Below are 25,601 nucleotides of genomic sequence, written 5' to 3'. Positions count from 1 at the left end.
ACTTTTCTAACAAATTTTCTTTTGTACACTCACTCACAAGGAAAATAAATCTGTTTAAAAAGTCATGTTCTGAAGGATGATCCCTTATTTGTAGCTTTCATTTATAAATGCACATTTACGCTTTCTGTGCTCCCTGATCTGTTTCCCTTAGTGCTTCAGAATGGCTACAAAGGAGGATAGGGGACGTTGGTATTGGAAAATTATCTGTCTAAGCTTTTATTTTCCGTCCCTGTTAGGTCATGGTCCTCTGAAGTGTCACCTATTTGCTGAGAGAACTTAAATAAAGGCTTTGGTGTAAGAACTGAAGCTCAACTAGTAATATCTATTGTCCTGAAACTTAGGTGTTCTTTTAACTGCATCAAATAAAACGAGTCCTCTTAAATATCAGTGTTTTTGTATACACTGTGGTTCCTGTATTTTTTTGACACACAAATTCTAACGAGCTGATACTGCTCATTCAGGTGCCGTACGAAACGCTGAACAAACGTTTCCGAGCTGCCCAGAAGAACATTGACCGGGAGACGAGCCACGTCACGATGGTGGTTGCAGAGCTGGAGAAGACGCTGAGCAGCTGTCCCGCTGTGGATTCAGTTGTTAGTCTCCTCGATGGAGTAGTAGAAAAACTCAGTGTCCTGAAAAGAAAGGTAGGTGGCCCTTAGGATCACTTTGTTTTTGCCAAGTTAACAGCAGAAGTCTTCTGCAATATAATGCCCTTAAGTTTTCCTTTCAAGCTACAAGTGTTAATGGCACTAAAAACAAAGGCCTGAGAATGCTCCCAAAATATCAAAACATCCTGTATCTTGCTTCATTTGTGCTTACAAAATTTGACTAGGAGTTCATGATTAACTCTAATGAATCTCAGTTGGTGTAATATGAATATACACTTAGAGCCCTAAAAAAGTATTTCTTGCCTCAGAGGCAAATGAATCAATTTGTATCCATTTCTTGTTGGCAAATGGAAAGGTCTGTGCAGTTTACTTTAACTGATCACTTCATGGGGAAAACCAGCTAGAAGATGAGTTTGGAAACTGTGCAACTCCAGCAGAGATGTATGCAGTGTTGAGGCTTCTTTGCAGAAATTGCTCAGGAGTGTTATCTGAACACTCTTTTTTAATACTAAAATTTCAGGCTTGAAAGTTCCTAGAGAATGTTAATGAGAGCAGAGAAGTTGTTCTAACTGTTAAGCTCCAGCATTTGTCTAAAACATAGCCAAGCTTTCAGGCCCTTGTCACATTTCCGTTCATGTTTTTTTTCTAAGAATAAATTAAAAACAGTGTATAGTGTAAGCCATCCTTTTGGATGCAAATAGCTTTTGTGCCCTGCTTTAGAGTAATTATGTGAAAATAAAACAAAAGGAAGCAGAGGTGTTTCGTTAAAACTTAAGATTTATATCAATTGGTTATTTAAAAGAAGACTTCATGTCTAATGTCAAAGTATCTTAGAGGTTCGTAACATGAAAGTAATGCTGTCATGCATGCTGATTTGGAGGTTTCTGCCTGGACAGGTTAGTCAGGTGCTGAAAAGCCAGTCCACGAAGGCAGTCTTAAATCTAATTACTGTTTTCGTATTTGCTGTCTGAATTTGGAGGTCCTGAAACATGTGTTTTCTTCACTTTGGCATTTGCCAAAAAGACTGCTGTTTCGGAAAGAGGTGTTAGCAGATATTGCTTGTAGATATATGATGATGTGGAGGAGTAAGTTATGCTCTTGCCAAGCCTTGTCTGGCTGCAGGGATGTGTCTGAAGGCATTGCTGAATGTTTTCGGTGCAAAGCTCCATTTTTAGTTGTTGCTTGTTTGTTTCTGACTGCCCGGGAGCCTGTGGGGAGTCTCCCAGCTGTCCGGAAAGGACAATGGACAAACAAGAAATCTGCTCAGACAGTGAAGTCCTCTGAAATGCAGCGGTCTGGCTCCTGCCCCGAACTCGCAGCTCCGGTTGTCTTCTCTGTAGGCTCTGCCTGGAGCAAAGTGTAGTAATTTTCCATGGGGCCTTTGGATCCAAGTGGGGTCTCTGTTTCTTCCTTTTTACAGCCAGGGATCTGGTGAACTGCTGAGGTGGCCATCATGGACTTAGAGGGTTCTTTTCTTTAACACCCTGCTTGCTTTTCTATACCAGAACAGTTTTTATTGGGTTCTGAAAATTAGCTTTTTGTTTTCCCTTCATATTCTTTAACGTGCTTGTTCCTTCAAGCATGTGCTATTCATGTCCAACAAGGCATGTCCAGATAGTAATATTTGCATCCAAGGGCTTAGAAAAAGATCTCTGCAGCCTTTCTGAAGGCACTAGGAGGATTGAAACAGTACAGGCTTTATAAATCCAGATACAAAACCCAAATAAGAGGAGTCACATGCTCTTAGGAATGGGAAGGCCTTTGTGCTTATTTGCCCTAAATTCTCCCAGTGGTATTCTGAATTTTTTTTTCCACACCTGATAATGCTCTAGATACCTAACAATTAAAAGTGAATTTTGACTCAGGTTAGTGTTTCTTTGCTTAATAGAAAAGCTCACACAAAACAAATTGCTGTTAATGTTGCGAAACAAAAGTAAATTTCATGGAAAAATAAGTCTTCTGAAGATGTAATGAGTTTTAGCTAAAACATTTTTGTATATATAAATACTTGAGTTTTATACAAAGAACCAGACTAGAGCCAGACCTAAAAAGGGGGCAAATGTTTCGGAGTTTTTTCTTGCATAAGTTCTTATTCAGTTGTTTGCGTTTCAAATATTTATTCTCCAAGGAGAAGTCTTTAAATGACATGATTAGTAAAAGCACCTGGGATCGACCTGTGCTTTTGGACTGTGGTGACACCCATATCATGGATGATGCTGCAGCCGGCATAGCTTGAGTACTTGTAGGGGGACATAACATAACATGGGGTGCTGTGCGGGCTGCCAAAGCTCCCCCAAGGTGTTTAATCTGTGATGTTGGCTGGCAAATGTGCCAACAAAATTTGATTTTCTTGTTGCCGTGGCCATTTAGGTTTTCAAACATGTGTTAGTGAGTTTAAAGTCACCACTTACTCTAAGGCAGGAGTTGTTTAAAACAAACACAACCCAACAACCAACATGGCTATGCAGGTAGTTTTGTTACCTGAATCCAGGATGTTTCCAGAGTGCTAGAAGTAAAATAATACTTACCCGTATAGCAAAGTTTAATACACACTTGTGTAACTTACTAGTTGAATGAAGAGGTATTTAGTATTAAAATGCTGTGAGTTCCTTGAATTCAAGAAAGATGCTGAAAGGTTAAATGTTGATACCTCTTTGATTAATGCAGAGATTGATTAAAAGAATTCCAGCTGATTAGCAGTAATGTGGCTTTGTTCTGCACTGTTTTCCCCAAGTCTCCCCCCGTACTTAGCCAGTATTACAGCTGGTTGAGGAGGAAGCATGTATAGGTTGTAGGCAAACCCATGAGTTTGTGCTGTTTGGACCACACAGCTGTAAAGCTTCTCAAAGCTCCTTGCAGACTATTACAGCAATTGAGGCTGCTGTTTGACACTTGATCCTTTTTTTTTTTTTTTTTTTTTTTTTTTTGGACTAACTGCATACTAGCCAGGAAAAAGCAGGATTGATTTGAGAGGGATATGCTTCCAATGCTTATCTGAGCTGCCTCAAAGTTTGTATTGATGTGTGAGAACCTCCAAGCACGCTGCAACTTATGTGTTACCACAGTAAGTGTCTTTGAGGGGGAGAAAAATGTTACTGAAAGCACTTGTGCAAGATGTAAAGAATGTTTACCAGCCATTCTATTAGTAAGGCTTAGATACTGCTTTAAAAGCAACTGTTTATAGAGTTGAAAATTCTAGTAGCTATTACTTTTTTCCTTATAATTGTTACTACTTAGGCGGTTGAATCGATCCAGGCTGAAGATGAGAGTGCAAAGCTCTGCAAACGTAGGATTGAACACTTGAAAGAGCACAGTAGTGACCAGCCAGCTGCTGCAAACATGTGGAAGAAGAAACGCATGGATCGGATGATGGTGGAGCATCTCCTGCGCTGTGGCTACTACAACACGGCTGTGAAACTAGCCAGACAAAGTGGTATTGAGGTTGGTAACTATGCACTAACCTAGGAAAAATACAACATTTTTTTAACGAGGAGATAGATAGTTTGTATTATTTGTATTTTTTCAATCTGCTTTATGCCTATAGCTGCTATTCTTGGGTATTAAAGAGTATCTTTGTCCTTTATGATTCTGTTAATCTTCATAAACTTGTTAGGTTTCTCTACTTGGCGTAAGTTGTGTGTTAAGTCAAACTTGATGGCTTAGCTTTAGTTCTCTTAGCTTAACAGAAGTTAAATGTTTTGGGGGTAAATTCCTTTCCCTTTTAAAACCTGGAATAATTTTCAGATGTCATACTGTACGTCTTGTTAGAGACCGTTAGGCCGCTCATTAAATAGTTGGTGGAGTTTCCCATCTGTCCAGGCACACTTAGGTGACTTGTGTAGGTGACCAGCCTGAGCAAAATAACATATGCTGATCGCAGTGACACCTGCTTGGTTATATCATCCTACTCTTCAAGACATTTTTTAATAGCCAGTATATCTTGTCTGGTCCACAGTAACATTTTTTTCTGTGTCTTTTGCTGATTTCCTCATCTAAAATCCTGTGGTGGTGATTTTTCTTTCCATTTGTTATCTAGAATGTTTTGATTTGTTTTTATAGTTATTGATGGAGATGTTCCAGTCATGTTGTCCAACAATAATTTGGAAATCATACACCGCAGCATAGCTTCTATGCAAAGTACTGAGCCACACTGTGGTCCTCTAACACCAACAAGGACAAAGAAAATTAAAACTGTTTTCTTTCTAAGTAGCAAATTATTACTTAGAGAATTCTTTTGTTTTGCTAATTTGAGATAGTATTTGCTATTCGATTCTCAACGATTTTTTAAATCTCTAAGTTGTTTAATGTTCCTGACTCTAGAAGCTGTTAAAATCTTCCTATGAAGGTAGGAGCTGTGCGAGTTCAGCGGTGTTGTGATTTACTTACTTGGCCTTTTCTAGTGACATAGTTGAACATGTCTTAACGTTTTCTTTCAGCTACTTGACACAAATGTTATTTATGTCAAAAAATAACTGTTCTGCGTGTAATGCAAAGAGCCTCTCTTTTTCACAGTCAGGGAATAACATAGATATGTCTCACTGCTCTGATCCTGTTCAACCACAAGTGATTTCAGTCAGTGCCAGAAAAGTAGAGGTTGAAGGAAAGCAGGAGGAGGAGAGCAGGTCGGAAATGCCTTTTTTTTCCCTCTTTCTTAGCATTTTTTATTATGCCTGATGAAGTAATGCTCAGCTTGGCTTTAGAAGTGAGTGTGGAAGTCCATCATGATATACCACAGAACTTTGTGGTACAGAGAGTTGCAGTTGTTGAAGCCCTATAGTTTGGGGTTTTTTGTTGTTGGTCTGTTTGCTGGAGAAATTTCTGCTTTTCCAAAAAAAATTTAAAAAGTTTAAAAAATAAGCTTATCACTTAAGCAGTGCCTTTAAGACTTACCCATTTTTATTTGCAAGACATCAGAAAAGACAGAATGACATTAGAATTTATTCATACAGGTTGAGTACCTTAAGCACATATTGCTAGTTAAGCCTATGTACATTTTATTCAATGAATGTTAAAGCTTATATTTTGGCTAAACGAGGAGAGGCTTTCCTCAGTCTCCAGGGTGCTCCTCATCTTTGTCATGAAGCTGGTTATGTCTGAACTCCCCCTTTACCATGGACATCGGAACAGGTCACCTAGAGAGGCTGGAGGCCCCATCCCTGGCACTGCCCAACACCACACTGTGGGGCAGGGTCCTGAGCAGCCTGGACTAGACTTGGTCTTTGGAGGCCCCTTCCCTCCTCAACCATTTCCTCATTGTCACCCGCTGTCTTTAAAAGGCTGTTTCCATTTCTCACTTGCAGCTTGGGAGTCGTAGATTAAACATCTCCTTGTGGCTCTTAGACCAGTCTTAAAACAAGCAGGCTGAGACTTGCTGTTAAGTTCCTTGTGTGGCTTGTGAATGGGAGGAAGTCTGCAATGCTGCTGAACCACTTTATGGGGGGAAAGGTTTAGAAAGTGATCTGCTTGCAAGCCTGTAAATCATTCATATCTTTGCCAGGAATAAACAGCAGCTTGTTCAGACTGACTATGCACCATAGTGTCTAATTTTGAATGAGTATTGGTGGACCAGGGCAAATTGTGATCTTCCTTTAAATTAGCTGTCTTCATATGAATGATATTCTCAAATTCTGGTAATGGAAGAGGAAGGCTTAGAAGTCTTACTTGTAAACCAAGAAACAAACAGCTGTGGAAGGAAATGCTGGATGTGACGGTGACATTTAAATATCAGGGTAGCAAATTATAATGTAGCAATTATAAAGTATGATGATTGGTGATACAAGAAATAAAGTGCAAATATTACATATGTAATATATCTTTAAAGAAAAGAAATGCTGCTTGGGTAAGTAAACCAAAATCTGAGTAATATTAAAAAAAGAGCTGACAATCAAGGGCAGAAGTGTCACGTGTGTGCCAGAACAAATACGGGGGGAAGGGATCTAGAGTGGATTTTGTTTCCTTGATGTATTCTGGCTCCTTAATGATGTGAAAAACAGTCTGAATTGAAAATATAAACCAGAAATCAAGTTTTTGTTATTGCATACAAATGAAGCTCATCATTATTAGCTTGTTGCACTTAATAATGATCCTATTTTGACTCTATTGTGACCTTGGAGTGCAGCATGAGTATAAAAGTGCATATTTTTATTTGCAAATTCATGTGCTCAACTTAGCTGGCAGAGTTGTCTTAACTTGAACTTTGTTTTGTGTTCTGCTCTATTAAATGGTCTCTCATTTCTGTGCCATTAACTGGCAGGTAGATCTGGTTTTGGAAACATGGTTTTCTAGTGGGAAGTTGGTGACTATTTGCAGAGATTTATCATTAGATGTGTAGATTTCATGAATTTTGTTTTAATTTGATCCTTGTTCTAGCCAATTTTTAGTAGGCTAGAGAGAAAGATTTGCCACAGGGTTCTGTAACTACATAATAGATGTAGTTGGTTTTGCAATATTGGTAAAAGCAAATCCTGGTTTTCAGACTGGCCTCTTACCATAAGCTGTAAACCTTCTTCTGTCTTTGATTAGTTGATTAAAATAGAATAAATATCCATGCCTTAAAGCTCACAGTATATGAAATCATACAAGCAGCAATATGCTTTTTTTGTCTGAAGAGTAGCATGATTTTAAACTAAGTGTGTGCTGTGTCGGGGGAGCGCGGATGGTGCCGCGCGGGTGAGGCCGTGTGCGAAGCGGCCTGGAAGCTGCCGCAGCCGCGGTGCTTTGCAGGGCACTGCAGTGGGTGCCAGGGCTTCCGCTTCGCTCCTTGCTTTATGAAACACGTTCCTCAAAGCTCTGCAATTATTTATTTCTGGCCACTATGGGGCAAAACACAATGTTGAAGCTGCCATTTTGGCAGGCAACTTTCCCCGAGTAACCGTATTTGTCCTGATGACGCTTTTCCAAAAAAATAAATAAAAAATAGAGGAAGAGAGATATTGGGAGTGCTAGTGAGCGAGCACTTGGCATTTGCTTTTTGAGTCCAAACTGTTAATACTGTTCCCAAGAACACTGTTCTGACCAAAATGTGGCAGGTTTAAGTCTTTTGAAAGGTGGTTTCCTGGCTGCTGGCCAGGAGAGCCAATGCCCCGAACCCCCAGCTCTGAAGGAGGCTCCGTGTTTAAGAAGCTGCTTCTCGTTGTGTTCCCAGCTGCCCAGCCTGGAAGGTTTTTATGCCAGTGCTGGATAAGGCACACTGGGATCACCATCTCCCTGCCCCTGCCGGCACATCCATGGGCCTCAGTGCTCAGTAACAGAGCTTTAACTTGCTGCTCTTGGCCAGCAGGAGGAACTTGCAGATAATGGTGTCGCTTCTGGCTGGGGGAGGCTGATCCAAAGTCTCCTTTTGCCTAGAAAAAGCTCAATTCTGCTTTCTGCATGAATAGAGCAGAATATTGCCCCAGCAGATGGGTAGAATAAACACACGTGCTCTGTGTAATACTGTTGTGTTTACCAGTCTCTTCCCTGGAAGCCTGAAATGGCCATTCAGGTTTGATCTGGAGGGTTAGATGGAATAGGGGTGAAATTTCAACCTAAAGTAGACCTGACAAATAGGCTACGTAATAGGCAGTTTAAGAATGTTTGAGCAGTGAACTTCGTTTTCTGCGAAGGAAGTGGGTGCTGGATTGGATGGCTCTTAGTGTTACGATGTGATGAGAAGATGTGACAGATACCAAGTGCTTAGAAAAACTGTCCTTTGAGTGAAGGAGGCCATATGATGCTTGCATTTGAAGTTAAGCAGAAGCTGAATAAATACGCATCTTCTGAAGAAAGAAGGGAAGGAAAAACCTCATAATGTTGTACACTTAGAAATTTTCCATGTTTGGAAAATTCTTGGACATGGCTTCCAAGAATGGCTTGTAAGCAAACACACAAATACATATTAACATAATTCATCAAAGCACATTTGTATTCAGAAAACTTGCATTTTACATAGCTAAGTATTTAATATTATGCTAAATACTTGCATGTAGCTTGCTTTGCTGCCAGGCACAAGGTAGACACGCTGCCTTTCCCAAGGCAGCCGCGCGACAGAACGTGGTCTTGTCTGAAGCCTTCTGTTGTGTCCTTCCCTTGTGACTTGTGTCCCCACACTAGAGGTGTTTGAGAAGGCTACGTGTGAAAGAGCTCCTGAACTGTTGCAGCTTATTTAAAGGTGCCAGGATGTGAACTAGTGGCTATTTTGAGTTACCTTAACGGACTACAGCGTGGTAATTCAGAAACCAGTTTAAGTGTGATATGTAGGCACGGCAGCTTCTCCTAGATTGCTGTAATGAACGTCTGGGTGTGTTCAGCTGTCTGAATTTCTAAGTGCTGGAAATCCCAAGCAACTTGACATCTGCACCTTGTCTCCAGTCTCCTTGGGATTTAGAATTATGAAAATGCGAAATGGTCAAAATCCATGTGGAGGAGCAAGCTTTCTCATTAGGAATCGTTCTCGATGTGAGAACCCAACCAAATAAGTACACTGCCATGTTGTATGTTTATTTTTCAGTCGTTCGTTAACTTTAGACAAAATGGATGACCTAACTGTAAACAGTGTATCATAAGAAAGCTATTTAATGACAGAATACTCAGCCTGGAAGACTATTAAAAGGTACTGATGTTCAAAAAAGATACCCGGGTTGGTGTTTTGCCCAAAGGGAGAATGATGTTGTCACCGGTAGATTTTTGTCTAGGCACTTGGGGTTCAATTTTGGGCATGCTTCCCTGGGAGCTGTGCTGTATTGTGCGTTCCTCCTGCCAAACCCTGCTCAGAAATGTGAACAGGGCTCTACCACGGTCCCCGTCCCGGTACTGGCTGAGGTGAGCTCATCGCTGTCAGAGGATGTGAGTAGCTGTCTGGGGAGGCTGATCCTGCGTGGACACAAACTGCAGGTCTCTTGCTTGGGCACAAGGGTTGTTGTCTTCGCTCTACCAGGAGAGGCTGCTACAGAAAAGGGTCGAGACAGAACTGAGGCCAAAACAGACAGAGCATCTTCTTTTTTTTCTGCCCATGGTGCGAGCTCCAGAGACGGTTGCACTGTGCTGGAGCAGCTGCTTTCTGCACAGCAAGCAGCTGCTGCCTGAGGTGCAACCATTTTCAGAGCTCCAAGAATTGCTGATATACGGGGGAAACAGTCTGCTAAGGCCCTTCTAAGCGTCAGAGCCATGAGGCTCCAGCAGAAGGCACACAGGCCTGGGCTAAGGCGGGAGGCTAAAACCTTGCTCTTTATTTGGCACCCATCAGTGAGTAGCAGGATAGGTGTAGTTTTGGTGGCTGTGCTTTAAGAAAGCTGTTGAAAAACTGGAGGGAGGAGGAGATTAGTGTAAAAAGGGGTGAAGGAAGGCTTTTCAAAAAGCAAATCGATAGCTATAGGAACAAGTATCATGTACCAGAGAACCACTTAATCTAGTGGAGAAAGGTATAGTAGGAACCAGCACACAGAATTTTAAGTCAGAAAAAAAAAATCAAGTTTGAAATAAGACCCAAGTTTATAATATGATTTAGTCATTGGAACTGTTTGCCAAGGTAAGTGTCAGCATCTCCTCACGCCAGCCAAGGACAGTGTTGTTCTGGCAGCTCCTCGGTGCGAGCTGCCGGGGTCTTCCAACAGAAACCAGGTAGAAGTAAAAGGTCTGTGCTATGTACAGGGTGGCGAAGGATGCTCTTGCTTGAAAGCTGGGCTGCATGCACCATGGGATACTGCGTTTCGCTTTGTAAACTAAGGCTTTTGGACCAACTGTTGATGAATCTGTGGCTTGGCTCTGGGTCTTTGCTTTTCTTCAGTAACCGGCTCCGCAGCTGGCTTTTGAGTAAGACATTCCATCAATTACTCCGTTTATTTTCTCTGTAATCTTGTTAATGTGCAGCATTATAACACTTAATAGTAGCTTAATGAACTTCAGACAGCATTATTTTATGAGCAGAGAGCAAGACAGCCTCTTAATGTTCATTTGTGCCATTCTCAATAGCAGTGCCTGCTGTATTGTCACCTATGCCGTAGTTTCTTTTGTTTCCCTTTACCTAACTGCAGTCTCTGTGTGCCCTGAAGTGCTCGGGCTCGGAACCGGCAGACTTTCCTTCTCTCCCTGTACAGGGACAGAGGAATCCCGGAAGGTGTTTGAATTCCATTTTTTCTTCTTTTTCTCCCAACCCTCACTTTTCTTTCTGTCCATGTCTCCAAGCTGGCAATGTTACTACGCTGCATCCTATTTTTCCTAACATTTCCTTCACTCTTCCCTCTTTGCAAGAATACACTACTAACCTCTTCCTCCTCCTGTACGTGGTTGTTTTGTACCTGTAGCTCCTACATCTGCCCTCTTCCCAAGTTGTGCAATGATAATCACAGCATCTAAGTAATACCCTGATTTCCTGTGTATTCATCACACAGGAAACTGGAACTATAACATATAATACCATATGTACTAATACAGAAGACTAATGTGAACTTCTTGTTTGTAACTGTGCATTATTGACTTCCTATTGCAGCTTTATAGCTAACTTGTGTGTCCTAAATAGTATTGAAGATGAGGTTGCCAATTCAGCCTAAGTAGTCTAGTATGCAAGTAGTGACTGAGAACAACCCAACTTTTTAGAAGTTGTTTCAGAGTGATCATCTAAATAAGTGTCTGTTGTGTTCCATCAATGAGTGGTCTGAGTGCTTGCTGTTTTACTGAATGCCAAGTGCAACAGCAGAGCATTTTTAAATATGAACACGGTGCTGTTGTGCACGTAATGGCTATATATAGTTGGTCTTTTTAAAACTGGCACGTACACTTTTGGTAACAAACCAATCGTTGCTTGAGGCATATTGCCCTTATCCAACTTCATATTCAGCTATTAAGCAATTAAATATTTCAAAAGCATACATAAGCAGCATCTTATGATACTATGACTTCACCGTTTTCATGAATAGAACTCTGCATCTCTAGATATTCTACTACAACAGTCTGTGTTACAATTGTTGGTAGATTCTTTCCACCAAAGGAGCTTGCTTTTCTGCTGAATGCTCTCTTTTTCTGTCTGCGTTGAATTTTACAGCTTTCTCTAATCTTGTCGTGAGCCTCACTTTTCTTCTTAGATTAGCTAATCAATTTTGAGGAAAGCTCAAGGGGGAGAGAAATGTGACGTTACAAATAACTTTAAATAATTTGAAAATATCAAGTATTGCTTATTAGATTAATTTAGCACTTTTTTTCTAATTGGTTTTGAGTCTTTTTAGAGAGTCACGTTTCAAATATGAAATAGGCTGCTTTTTAATCTAATGCATAAATGATTCTTCGTGACGGTTTTCCAGACTTGTGGCTGGAGACGTCATAAAATAAAGCTCCTTCAACTGAAGCACGAGGCTGGAATTGATGGAGGTGACTATTGACCTGATTGCTGCAGGTCTTAAAATATCTTGCATAAACTAATAACTTCAAATGAATGCTGCAGAAATTTAAGCTAGAGCTCTGCTACTACAGGAGAAGAGTTGCTGCTGTTCTTTAAGCTGGGTTTTGTGACGTGCTTAAATACAAGGTTGCTCTTTTGTGTGTTGTTTGCTGAAATGAGTAAGCAGGGGGGTTTGGCCAGTTTCTCCAACCAAAACTACATAGTGAAGAGGTACATTTTTCATTTTGAGAATAAACCAATCAAAACATTGATTGGCTTTGCTTTTTAAGGAGGCAGACCAGTCAGTGACGGTGCATTTTTAAAATTGTGTAATGAAGTTCTAAATTTTACTTGCTATGAAGCAGGAGCTCTGCTTCTTACATTTACACTAATCTGTAAATTGCTCTTGGTTATTACTGTGAACTAATGAATAGCTCAACGTAATGTGTGGTCACAGTGTAGGACATTTCCCTTTTGTAAGTGTAAACAGACCTCTGTTGGGTAAGAAAAGTCTCCTGCACCCACGCTGATGCGTAAACAGCAAGTGCTAGTGACAGTCTTATTGTCATGAGGAAAAAATTCACTGTATGTCACTGGAACCAAGCGTGAAGATGGATTTTTTGAGTATTATTGAAGCTTGATACCTTCTTTTCCCTACTGATGCAGTCATTTTGTAGTGAGGTGAATAAAATTTGCCTGAGGTCTTTTGGAAATGTTGAATGTGCAAATCCTTGAGTATAGTGAGTAGTGTCAATAGGCCTGAAGTTAACAACTTTGCTTAACTTTTAAGAAATGTCCCTATGTGCATGTATGGTTGCCAGTTTGTTCTTGCTTCAGCTATGTAATAAACAGGGCTATATTTAATTTCAAATTCACATGAAACTAAAATATCCACCCGTTAAAAATCCTCTTGCTGCCTTTTGCATATGTCGTCTTATTTTCCAACTACTGTTCTTCATGTAACTTTCACCATATTTTTGTGGAGCACTTGCGTCTTCCTTGCTCTAGCGCAGCTGTGAACTCATGAAAATTCTGGACACCTTTTCATGTTCCTGTTAGTTTTGATTCCTGAAACTAATTTTAAGCAGCAATTATTTTTCATTACAAAGCAGCCGCTCCAGGAGTTGTGCAGCCCGAGTGGAGCTTGGCTTCCTGCAGGCTTCTCCTGGAGCTGGTGTAAGCCTGATTGCAAACGTCCCGGCTGCGGAGAGCAGCTTCGCAGATCTCTCCTGTGTGGGTTCTTTGATACCTCATAATTAGTGAGTGTACGTAGCAGACTTGCCCTCCAGCCAGGGCAGGTGCTGGAGTCTGCTGAGAGGAGAAACCTGGCGAGGAACCAGCACCTGCAGGGACTCGGCCTCCCTCGGCCCGGGGTTACGCTGACCAGCGACTGCAGGGCTGCTCCACGGAGGGCACAGGCACCTACATGCTCAGGATGTTCTTATGGAGAAACCAATCCTGGAAAATAGGTGCTCTGCAGGGGTGTGCACATCTGCTCTGTATGCCAGGAGCGTAGTAATAAGCACAAAGGAATCCTCGTTCTTCACAGCATTTTGTACCTTGGTAATTGGAGTTCTGTGCAGAAGCAGAGGGTTGGCAGCCTCCCTCCCTTGAGGCACTTGCAGCTTAGGAAGAAGCAGTGATATTTTAAAAGCTATATATATGTAAATGGGGCAGAGCACAGGGTGATGGAGAGGTGTGTTATTTGTTTAAATAAAAGCCTGTCTGATTTCACGTAAGTGTCTTCAGAATTCCAGTACAGTTTTCTCAAATAATGTTTTTCTTGGAAGTTATACAGCTGCTCTAAGGGTAGTTACATAGTCATTTTATGGCAAAATTCATCCCGGGCCTGAGTAGTTGTTCTTCTGATACCAGCTTAGTGACTCCTGACCAGAAAGGAAGTGAGATTGCCTTTAGTCCAAAATCATTTTTTAAACAGAAATGATAAAATCTAGGTGGTACTTCCTTGCTTGGACTAGAAGGAAGACAAATGCTTATGTTATGTGCTACCACCACCACCCCCTCTTTTTAATGTTTGCATAGTTGTTAGTAATTCTTATGGCCAGAATGGCCTCCCCTCGGGCCACTTGAAACCCTTTTGGATACAGTTTGATGCATAAGTCAATGCAGGCTTGATGTTGATCCATCTTTCAAGGCAGATAGTCTACATTTAGAAGCAAGTTGAGGCAAAACAGTTTAGGCAAAACTATCATGGAAGAGACTACACAGGTGACTGGAAAACTTGTGATCAAAGTTAGTTTAATAATAACAGTGACCTCTGCAGTGCAGGGTTCTGCTGGACTTCTGCGGTCCAGGGATTCAAGTACTACAGCTATTTTCCTCATATGAAAACAAATCCTGAAAGGAAGGAAAACTTTCTATTGTTACAAAATATAAGTAAAGACCTCAAGAGTTGCTTTTTAATTTACACAGAAATCACAAAATATTTGGCCTAATGCTGAATGTTTTGTCAGTCTAAGTCTAGAATTTTATTTAGATTTCCTTCAGCACCTGCCAAACAGGTGGTGATAATTCTCTAAAACTGAGAATTTGTTTACACGTAAAGCTGCATGTAAATATGTGAAGAGTGTTTTCTTAGCAGCTTATTAAATCTCACATTGCTTTGGAAATAACGAGCATATGTTCAGTGGGTGCTCCAGCCAACGCAAGAGTGTGGGAGTTGCAGAAGAGGTGCAGGAAACCTCAGGGCTGGGGCCCTAACATGGGTGTTGAACGTGGAGTTCTGCTCACAACTGCCGACACTGGTGTTGGTTTGAGTTCACACACGATGTGGAATACAAGTAATTCTCCAAAAGGACTGCAAACAGTATGGTGCTGAGCCGCGTAGAGGAGCTGTGCTGTTCTGAATAAAGCCCCGGTTCTGGTGTTGCCCCGTATCCCTGGTCCTAGCTGATGAACCGTGCGGCAGAGAAGCAGCGTCAGGATTAGCCATGGGCGAGAAAGGAGAACAGGAAAGCGTGGCCCGCCTGAGCTTGGGTCACAAGAGATGTGTGCGCTCATGGTAAAGGTTTATCGCTTAATTGTATCTTCGTGTTTTTCTTCTATCAATCTGTGTGCTTACAGCTTGTTATCAAATGCAAAAGCTGCTTCTCTCTCTACAAATGGGCTTCGTAGTGCTTTATTTGTATTGTTCCCTAACTCGGTATCTAGTCAGCGAAGAAGAAAATCCTATTTATTGGTGCAATTTAAATGTGATTAAAAGAGTTCCTTTCAGAACCAGCAATTAAAGAAGTTTTCTTCTGTCTTCTGGATGTATATTGTCTAATAGAGACAGTTGCTAACCTTTAACTTCTGTGGCAGACACAAACCTAATTAGCATTTCTGCACCAAATGGAATCTTTTTATTTTAAATTTGCAAAAGGAGGATAGAGTTATAAGTGTTTGTCTCTCCCAGCAGTAATTACAGTCTTTTTTTGCTCACAGTTGGAGGTTGGACTACATGCATTTATCAATGATGTGTTAGTATAATAATTTCTTTCGCTAGCACATTGACTTAACATATTTAAAAAGAAAAACTACTTTAAAAAGCTAACAAACAAGATGAAAAGATGACTTGTCTTATGCTCAGTGTATCTAGCACTAAGCTAATGTAGAGGAAAGTTCTTTTGATTTGGCTTAAAAAGCAAATGCTGGTTGTTAGAAGAACACATGTAGTTCAGAGGATAAGCTTGCTTTGATGATGCAGTGATACTTGCATGCTTTAGGGAAAAGGCTGTACTTACTGCTTGTGTGCCAGTGTGAAAGTACAGTGATTTACAGAAACATGTGCATGCCCTAGTCTGGCAAATCTGAAAAATGGTCCATCTTCCCAATGATATTAGGAGTTGCATTTATGTGGGCGAAAGTGAGGGATGGCTAATGAAATGCAAGATGTGGCTGTGATAAGTCTGACATTTGTGCTTTTTTTTTGTGTCTCGGGGTGTATATTCAGTTGTTCCAACAGCTGGAAATGCCGTCTACTTCTGAGAGAAATGGTGTTGCTAGAGCTACTGTAATATTTACCATATTCAGCATATTTTAATTGTACAGGTCTCAGCTTTTTTGCCGTGAAGTCTGCGTGCACTTAATTTGGAATAAGATCATTTTCATGTTAACAAGGTCTTTTAGTCCTGGCGTACTCTTTGCCATATACTGAATTGTGTGCTTTTCTGCAAGTATGAAGTCTGGAGGATGTATAGGCTGAACTATATTGTGTTGCTAAGGCAATTGAACATGGAGCTCGCACCATTAAAGAAGTGAGAGGAAAGTATTCTGGTGCCCTCGAATCACTGTAGGATTTTGCTTAAACTCAACAATAGTAGGCAGCTAGCTAAGTATATTTAGGTTCTCTTCTTTTCTGTAATTCTTAGTCACATCAGCAAATGTAATGACATTTTCGTGTTCTGGTTAACATTACTGACCAATTTTTGAAATTCCAGGTATCATTGGGAATGGGAACTGTATTGCCGCTTTCCGTGGAAAGTTCTATAGCTTAATCATGACCCTTCTAGGTCTGTTCTATCGATAGATTCGGAAAAAAATACTGTCATTATCTCATTACCAAAATATGTTATTGCATGAAAATGTGGTCCTTGAAAAATGCTAAAATGGCATACGTGTGTGACAAGTGTCGCTTTGGAGACGCCTTTTTATAGGACAGTCTCTAATACCTGCATATTCTACCTTTATCTGTTCGATAATGGATTTCTGTGTAGAGGATCAGTGCAACTTAACCAGTGCTGCCTGCCTTCTTTGTTTGTTTTTGAAGGACCTGGTAAACATTGAAATGTTTCTGACTGCTAAAGAAGTGGAAGAATCACTGGAAAGGCAAGAGACTATGACTTGCTTGGCTTGGTGTCATGATAACAAATCCAGGCTCAGGAAAATGAAGGTATGAATATATAACATGCTAATGCTGCCCTTCAATTGCTGTGGTTTTCCCAACTGCTTCAATATTTGACGTGGTCAGTTTGATTTAAGTTGTTAGTCCTGAATGGAGCCTTGTATAAAAGTAAAAACAGCTAAGTAGAAAATTCATCTCTCAAGGTTATTGGAGCTGAAGCAGTTTACACAAATGTCAAACTTCAAACTGAGCATAAATCATTTTATGGATTCAAATGTTATCTCAACAAATTATACTCAAGTAATGTTATTAACTTGCTCTTTAATATGATTTACAGAAGTCTAAATGCCAAAGCCTATAAAATCCTGATGCATGTGGATTTAAGTGTGTAGCTTGTTTTGCATCCTGCTGAGAAGCTAGCTTGTGGTTTCTATATGAAGGTATCTTGAAGTATGGTAAAGAGGTGTGTTGCTCAACTTAATGTCCTCAAACTTAACATTGTGAGAGCAACTTAAGGCAGATTACGTCCTGGTGTTTTTAAAGGTTGTTCAAAAAAAGGAGGTGGGGGGAAGGAAGAACTGTAGAAGAGCCAACAAACTACTGTTGAACATGTCTGGGGTTTTATTTTTTCTTCCAACAAAAGCGAAAGCTGGGTCTAAGTAATAAACGCAGTAATTCCCTTTAGCTATTGAATACTGTGACCTGAACACACTCTGTATTTGTTCCTCTGCAGTTGGTCTAAATTCCCTTGTATCTTTAATTCTGTTTTTAAAAACATCCTGTAATCTCTTATAGGGCTTGCAGAAATCTCTTTTTAATTGATATTAACAAAGATCCCTGCCTCCCTCAAAGATGTTTGTCCTTTTTTCTTTTTTTTTTCCTTTTTTTAAACTAAGCGCTTTCTTTAACCAAAAATGTTTGAGTGCACTTAATGGTCAGCAAAGAGTGACGTTCTTTGTCACTCAGGGGCACCAAAATGAGAATGAACCGAAGATGGGACGCAAAAGTAAATCGGCCAGTGATTACTCTAAAGAAAATGATGATCTTGTTATGGAAACCATTAAAGGAAAACCAGAATTGGTATGTAAACATTACTGCATAATTATACTACTGAGGAGGAGAAAAAAAAAAAAAAAAACCCTTGTGTAATCTTAATGCATTAAGTAATAGAAGAAACAAAATCTGAAAGTCTTATTATTTCATCATTAATCTATAATAACAATAAATAAAAAGAAAGCTTCCTCAACCCTCTTTTGAGAAAGAAAAAATCTATTTCTGCAAGCCCTACTTTTTCAATATAAAATGTAAGGCTGTGAGCAGAGTTGGGAGAAGAGAACTCGCTATATTCCTTTTTGAAACAAATGAACACTTCTTCTGTTCCTGGTTGCTTGGCTACTGATGGGAGTTCGCTTCCTAGAATCCCAGCCATCACCTTAGTGCCAGCTCAAGCTGAGAAGGAGCCTGCGGTGGCTTGGGAAGCCCCAGTCCTGCAGGCTGAGCGACCTGCCCGCTGTGGGGAGCTGCGGGGAGCTCTTGGAAGGCAGCGTCTGCTGGCCCGGGATTCCTGTAGTTACACTGCTTTGCAGAATCCATACGCCCTTGGCTTGCAGCTTCCTTGAAAAGTCTTAAAAACCAAAGAGTTTCTGAAGATTGTTTTGGGATGTGGTGGGTTTTTTGGTTTTTGCTATTGAGTAATGATATACTAAGCCCCAGGATTTAGTATCATTAACAATTAAAAAGATCAGTCACTCTCTATTTTTATGGAAACACACTTCAAGTTTCAAATGACCATTTTGTGTGTCAATTTTGAATAATGAGGTATTTCAAAATGTCCTTCTTGAAAATTCCAAACAGGAGATAAGAAATCTTTCTCTTTGCTAGACCCAACCTTGAGTACAGCAAAATGTGAAGTTGGAAAATCATTTATTTTCTATGTCTTAAAGTAGTGCACTTCAACATGTGTCAGAATACATATATTTTATTTCTATTTAAGTCGCTTCTCAATTTTAATTGTAAAATGGAAATTTTTTTTAAGTAAGTAATTGTGGCAAGGTGTGCATTAGTTACCACAAGCAGTTAACTGATTAAAAAATCTGAATTGCTCAAATTCCTACTGGTGTCACAGAGGAATTTTGATATTATTGTGCTGATAGACAATAAACAAAAGGCAACTATTCATTGTAAGCATGAGGGAAGAAAAAAAAAAACGCTGAGTGGAGCAGGGTAACTTAAGGAATATCCTTTTTTTCAAGAGCCAGAAGACTTTGTGGTTTTTTATTTGAGGTAAGAAAACAGTTGACTGTGTCCCTATAAAGAAGCAAAGTGACTTGTTCTTTTATGGGGGGAGAGACTTTTTCTTTTTAATTCCACATATTCAAAGTTTTTTTTAATAAACTTTTGTGAACTGGTGATGGAATTTGATTTAAAGGGACACTGTCAACTTCATTAGGCTTCAAATTTTACCTTTTTCCAGGTAAATGCCCCTTGGTTTTCGTGTTTTTTGAGGTTTGTTCCCACATGGCTTCTAGGCTTGACAAGAAGAGAAAGAAAGAAGTTAGAGGGAAAGGAGTGGGGAGGGGCCTGCAGCAACCTCAGCTCCGGGCTCCTTTTTGTTAATACGGGGGAGTTTTCAGCTCCTATTCAAAGACTTCTTCCCTGCAGCCTCATTCATAGACCTCTCTTGTCTGAATTGTCACCTTGCCCCAAACTCCTGTTGATTCTGCTGCTTTAAATTGTATGAGAGTACAAAGGACCCCGTTGTAATTCTCACCTGCATCCCAGATGAGGATGCTTTGAGTCACTAGGAAAAGGTCAATCCTTGTTAAATGTTGAAATTGTGAAGGAGGCAAGAGGAGGAATGTTTTGTTTGCTTTTGGGAATTCTGTGCCAATGCCTTATCCGTTAAATCAGCATTTCAGCTTCTTTTGCATGAATACCTAAAAGCAAGCAAACAAGACTGCATGTTATTAACACTGATTTCTTTTTTGTTGTGCACACCTAGTACTTTACATACATAACCTGCTGTGCAGTGCAGTTTTGGCACCATCTAAGACCCGTTCTTGTCTTTAATCTCAGAGCTGTCTGGAGTTCAGCCTAAGGATTCAGGAGTTCATTGAACTCATTCGACAGAACAAGAGACTGGATGCTGTGAGGTATGAAATTAGGATGCTTACCAAACGATTTTCTTAACCAGATGCTATTATGCTTCATTAGAAACATGTGACTTATTGCAGCACCCAGAAGCTCCTCTGCAGCAGAGGATCTTGCTAGCATTGCTGTGATCAGTCTTTGGATTAAGCTGGGGTAGAATATTTAAAGGCATGACATCATTCCAGGTGCACCTTTTTAAAATTGTTTTCACTGAAAATCTCCATTTTTTTTTAATATTCTTCAACATCAAAGGTTTAAAAGTTGAGCTGTTCTACAAAACATAATGTATATGCATAAACTTATTTTCTGGTGGCATACAATGTAATGACCATACTTACCCTTAAGTAATTTTCAAAAGGTGCAAAGGTGCAGGTAGCTTCTGTCTTCTTTCATTGCTGTTTAATTAAAACATCTAAAGCTTGATGAAATGTTAATCTGGAGATTTACCTTTTGCATTGAATGGATACTTTGAAGCTCTGTATTGTCTGCTCTGCCGGGGTGGCTATGTTATGTTTTCCCCTGCACTCCTCCCTTGCCCCCAATAAACCGGCTCAGTGTTTCTCTGAACCCCTCCTGCCCTGGCAAGGGAATAGGAATCCCGCCAAGGGGATGAGTTGGGAGCTACTGGAGTCAGACCTAATTACAGCCCGACTCCAACCACAAGACAGTTAATTGCTCAGCTTATAATATCAGTGCATGAAGCAATTTCTGCTTGTTAGTGGTCCTGATTTAAGGTACTAGGATAATGTTCCAGGATAACACAGAAAAACATTTGTGCGGAAATGAGGGAAACTTGAATACCAGCTTTGCCAAAGGTGCTGAGGATTCTCCTGAGCACCACAAAGGAGGTGGCAGGTGGCTGAGGAAGAGGAGCTCACGCGGGGCAGGGCCGAGGGGAATTTGCAGCAGCTTCTAGTTTGTAAGAACATTTAAACACGGCCGCATGACAAAGTCTATGGCAAGATCTATTGCTTGGCTGATGCTTTCTAGTGATAACACAGTTGCTGCTTAGTGTTTCAGACAGCTTTACATCGAAGCTGTCAGTGCAACTCCCTCCTAAAGCCATCCTTGGTGCTCTCTGTATATTGCTGACACAGGCAGGAGGCTGCTCCCTGTTCAGACAAGCACAGAGCTGTAGAGACGCAAGTATCGTCACGCAGGTGCAGACTGCCAGCTCGCTCAGTCCCCACTTTCGGGTGTAGAACGTTCTTCAGGACAAACCAGGTGACTGACCTTGCCTAGAAAAGAAAGCCAAGTGACTTCTGTTCTGGCCCGTCCTTGTTTCACTGTGCCGCTGCGGGCTGCTGTCTCCCTGCAGCCAGGCTCTTCTGGGCAGTCATGGTGTATCTGACAGGTGACAACCACCCCATGCCTGGCCCTTTGCTGCATTCTCTCTCTGCTGCTCCCCGCTCATAGCGTCGTGCAGGAGGGAAGGAATGAAGCAAAGCCGAGATGCAGACTTTCTAAGAGCAGTCTAGGTGATCCCATATAAGTGGATTTGAATCTCCCTACAAGTATTAACCTTCTGGGGAATATTGCTCCTAATTCAAAGTATTTCTCAGCCTATGTTCTCCTAGTTTACTTGTTCACTACAGAGAATTGCATGACTTGTTTGAGATTGGTTTGGAGCAGAGGTAGACTCTGGAATGCCTATAGGTCCTGTTAGAAACTTTTTTATCAATGGAAGATTACCTGTCCTCTCCAAGATCATTACAGGGTTTTAGCATTTTAATTAAAGACTTACTTTGGAGAAGAGGGAGGGGAAGAAAGGCAATATTATGCTAACAGTAAAATTATGAGCTGGAAACATAGTGTGTCAGTCAGTTTTAGGGCTCTTTTACGTACAGACTGTGGAGGAATTCACATTGAATTAGACCCAGTGAATCTGTGGTGCTTCAGTGGTGGCACATAGAGCAATAGTAAGGGTAAAGAGAGTAGCTCAAGAGTAAGATGAAGAACACAATGCTTGTTTTTATGGTAGGGCATGGCTTCAATATCAAATTCTAATAGTTAATACCCATTGAAATTACTGTCAGTCTATCAAAAAATGCAATTGGTATCCCATAAAGAGGGTATGGGTAAGCAACGGTTGCGGTGGCTGAGAAAGCCTAGTTAAAAACATGAAAAAGAGGAGGCAGTACAAGTACGTAGAAGAGCCAGTCTGATCCCAACAGCTCCCAAAATCACTCACCTTGCCCTGTTGGCTGTTGCCAGTTGTTCCTCCTTACTCGGTTCAGACCTGGTGCTGGCTTCCCTGCCTTGCCCTAGTTGCCCCTAAACCCCCTTCTGTTCACACTTCATGCACGTGTGCGGCTCCATGAGTGGCAGCTCATTCCAGCATGTAGAGACCTTAAGGTGGTTTTTGCTCTGTGCTACCGTTTAGGTATTTGCACTTGCCCTTTGCTAGGCCCTTTGCGTGCTGAGGAATTTATTTACGAGAAGGATGAAAGATGCTCAACTGCTTGATCTGTCTTCTGCAGCCCACGATGCTCTTTCTGCCCTGTGAATACTCAGCCTTTGTGCTACTTGGCTTTATTGTCTGCTAATTTGGCTTCTTTGCCAACTGTGCAGTCATGCATCTTAAAAATGAGTAGCTGCTGCTCTAAACTTATTTTCTTTGAGCCGCAGCTTCCTTGTGTAGCTTGGAAACCAGAGGGCAGGGGCAGAGCGGGAGTAAGGAGATGGGCTGAGAACTGGGACAGAGTGGATAAGGTCATTCTGCATTTTATTGTTGCTGCTGGAAACTTGTTTCCTTTTCCCACAACAGAACTAGTAATACTTGCAGTTGTCACCCTCGTTATTTCAGGAGCCAGCCCTCCTGGGGTGGAGTCACCTGTACTGTCATGGCCTTTCATTGCTTTATGGTTATTTCATCTTTAGAGTTTTCTTCCCAAAGGTGGTAGTCAAAACATATAGAGGTAGTCTTTGATTTAAAATCTACTGTTCCTACATACAATCTGAATTCTTATATAGATCCCAAATACTACATGTTACTAGAGATGGAACATTTATACTCCACATATCTGTTGAAATTCAGTCAGCCAAATATTTTTGTTTGGCAGTTATAACTTTCAAGTGAAAATAGCACTGCTTTGATATATACTTTTTTAAATCTGCAAAATAAATGAGAAGGAGCTACAGAAGTTTTTCTGTATCCTAACTCTCTCCTTTTAACAGAATTAATTCATATTCAATGAATTCAAGCACATTCTGAGTTTAGCATCTCAATGCTCCCTTTAAAGAACACAGCAAATGTTCATATTTTTGCTGTTTCCTTCTACTCTAAGTACGTGATGAATAAGGGGGTACGTTCTAGGAAGGTGTAGCATAAATCTCTTCGCTTCTAGCAATCCATTGCAACTTGTGTTTTTATTAGCTGGCTTCTGTTAAGTGCCTGCAGCAGGATTCTTTCAGTATTGTGTCCGTGGTGCAATAAATAGGTCAGGCATCCATTAGAAAGCAGAGAAAGAGGCTGTTTACCAAGTAGTTTCCTGTATGAGTGGGACTCGCAGAGCTGACATTTTGTTGAAACGCAGCTGGTGTTTAAATAAGTTTGAAAGCTTTGCCTACTGCCTGCTGAGGAGCTCTAAAGTGACATATTGCTTTTAGGATAAAATTGATGTGAGCTTTAAAAATATATATCTCATTTAATAGCAGTGTTTGCATTTCTGTAGCTTTTTACTATATGATGGGTGCAAACTGACCTTGCTCTAAGGTAGCTTACTGGAGTGATCTGAAAAGTGCAAGTTTTGGGAACATATACCCAAATTATTTGCTTAATACTAAGCATGAATTTCACTTACTGCACTGAAGTGCGTCACAAAGTTTAGCCCAATACACTCAGCTTTTAATTCCTGCAGTCTCCTCTTCAGAGCCACTACCTGTTGCATGTTGCAGTGACAGAGAATTAACAATGACATTTATTTCACACTTTTGAGGCTTTAATTTTGTTGTGAAAAACCGCTAGGGTTCTCCTGACTTGCTTTTATAGGATGGCAAAGAAGCATAACAGGTTCTTAGCTTAAAGCTTAACAAGACACCGTGTGGATTTATTTGTTCTTGGAAAATAAAGGATAAAAAGGGTCAACAAAAGTAGTCGGTGATGGTGTGGAGAAGGAGAAAAGGGGGACAGTCCGTTCACTTCAGTAAACTTCCCCCCTATAAGGGTGAACATATCCAGCTTCTTTCCCCATTATCTCTTGGGTCTCGGTTTTATTTAGTTTGGGTTTGGTTTGAACAGCTGGGGAAGTATCCAAAGCTTGGAGACACTTTCCTAGGAGTCACGGTGGTCGTTGGGATGAAGGTGCTCAGGGGGTAGCTGAGCAGGAAGGACAGAGCCCTTCCCGGCTAGCACCTTCTGCTCGTGCTCAGTTATTGCTGCTTTCTGATAAATATCCTCATGTAAAAGGCAAACTCTTTGTTTTTTGTTCGTGTGTTGTACCCATACCAGGAAGTAGATTATGAATTCTAAAGTTTTTATAAAAATCTTTTCTCTTGCATCCGTCAAACACAGTATATGTTCGTTGTACCTCTTTAGGTTGGAGAAACAGCTATTTCAAACAAGTAAGAGTAGACTCTGGCCCTCCAGAGCTTGCAGAATTGCTCTGGGATTTGGAAAAATACAACTTGCCACCTTCTCCCTGGTGTTGCAGGCTGCTCAGCCGGGTGCTCTGCTGCCCCGCTGCATCGGCGGCAGCGACAGACCCGCAGAAACAGCGCGGGGTCAGGGCCCCTCCACCCGCAAGGGAAGCTGAGAAACACGGCTACACGTTTCTCTGACCACAGCGGGTCTTCAGAATACACCTCCTCTGCAGGAGGAGGTAGAGCACAAATTATAGTTGTTTTTAAACATATGTGGTAACTCTTCCCATCTAGAAGAGTTTCACTTTGAGAGCCTTCAGTTAGAATCTGCCCTTCCCAAATTTGAGGAAAATCGGGGCACTGTTCCCCTTTGCTCCTTGGGAAGCTGTCACTAGAGGAGACACCAGGCTAAAGTCATGCAGTGCTGCCTTTCAAGTGAAGCTGTCTGCAGCCATGGGGGCTCCTGAAATTGGTGGCCAGACACCTCCTTTCACTCGAATGATGGGTGAAATAAAGTATTGATAGTGATCTTTCTGCAGCTGATGGCAGAAAAATTAGTGGGAAGTAGATGAAGTGATGAAGTGCAGTCCTGTCCTTAGACATCTGCAAAATAAACTTGTGGAGAGGAGAAGACACTTCACCTTAGGCAAAATGCCGGGTTTTTGGTCCTTCAGAAATGATACATGAAGCAGTGGTTATGTGCCTTTTGGGTTCTGCTCCATGCATAGCTGTGTCTTCTGCTTTAAAAAAAAAAAAAAAAAAAAAAAAAAAAAAAAAAAAAAGAAAAAAAGCTACAAAAAATGGTCACATTCTGTGACATTTTAGGCTTCCACTGCTGTCACAGATTGGAGAAGAGCATAAAATGTTAACTAAGTCCTGGAGAAGACAGAATTGGCTGAATGAAAAGGGGAACTATAAGTAAAGGCATATGGGCAAATAAGAGATTTTAATTTTCCCATTGCTCACGCATGCACATCTAGCAGGATAGGTTGTTTTTTTTTGCTGGTTGGCCTGAAATCTTACTTTGTCCAGGATTTCTTTCAAATAGCTATTGCAGCTATTGCTGTCC

At 40.9% G+C, this 25,601-nt stretch overlaps 1 protein-coding gene across 4 annotated transcripts in view; it reads left to right on the top strand.

The window, feature by feature from the left end:
* Window positions 1-25,601, top strand: part of MAEA (macrophage erythroblast attacher, E3 ubiquitin ligase) — a 48,197-nt gene that overhangs the window by 15,251 nt on the left and 7,345 nt on the right. For 3 of the 4 annotated variants that reach the window (XM_088530518.1, XM_088530516.1, XM_088530519.1), the window contains 4 exons: window positions 462-644; window positions 3,846-4,049; window positions 16,727-16,849; window positions 19,877-19,953. In XM_088530518.1, coding sequence (XP_088386644.1) covers window positions 537-644; window positions 3,846-4,049; window positions 16,727-16,849; window positions 19,877-19,953 — 512 coding nt within the window. In that variant the 5' untranslated portion in view covers window positions 462-536. Of the gene's footprint in view, window positions 1-461; window positions 645-3,845; window positions 4,050-16,726; window positions 16,850-17,767; window positions 17,882-19,876; window positions 19,954-25,601 lie in introns of all 4 variants that reach the window. The other variant, XM_088530520.1, reaches the window with a different exon arrangement.

This window comes from Tinamus guttatus, unplaced genomic scaffold (assembly GCF_059628265.1).
Source record: "Tinamus guttatus ecotype Peru unplaced genomic scaffold, ASM5962826v1 Tinamus_guttatus_pri_ptg000377l, whole genome shotgun sequence".
Taxonomy (NCBI): Eukaryota; Metazoa; Chordata; class Aves; order Tinamiformes; family Tinamidae; genus Tinamus; species Tinamus guttatus.
The sequence above is the reverse complement of the archived record's forward strand: the minus strand, read 5'-3'. Positions and strand labels throughout refer to the sequence as shown.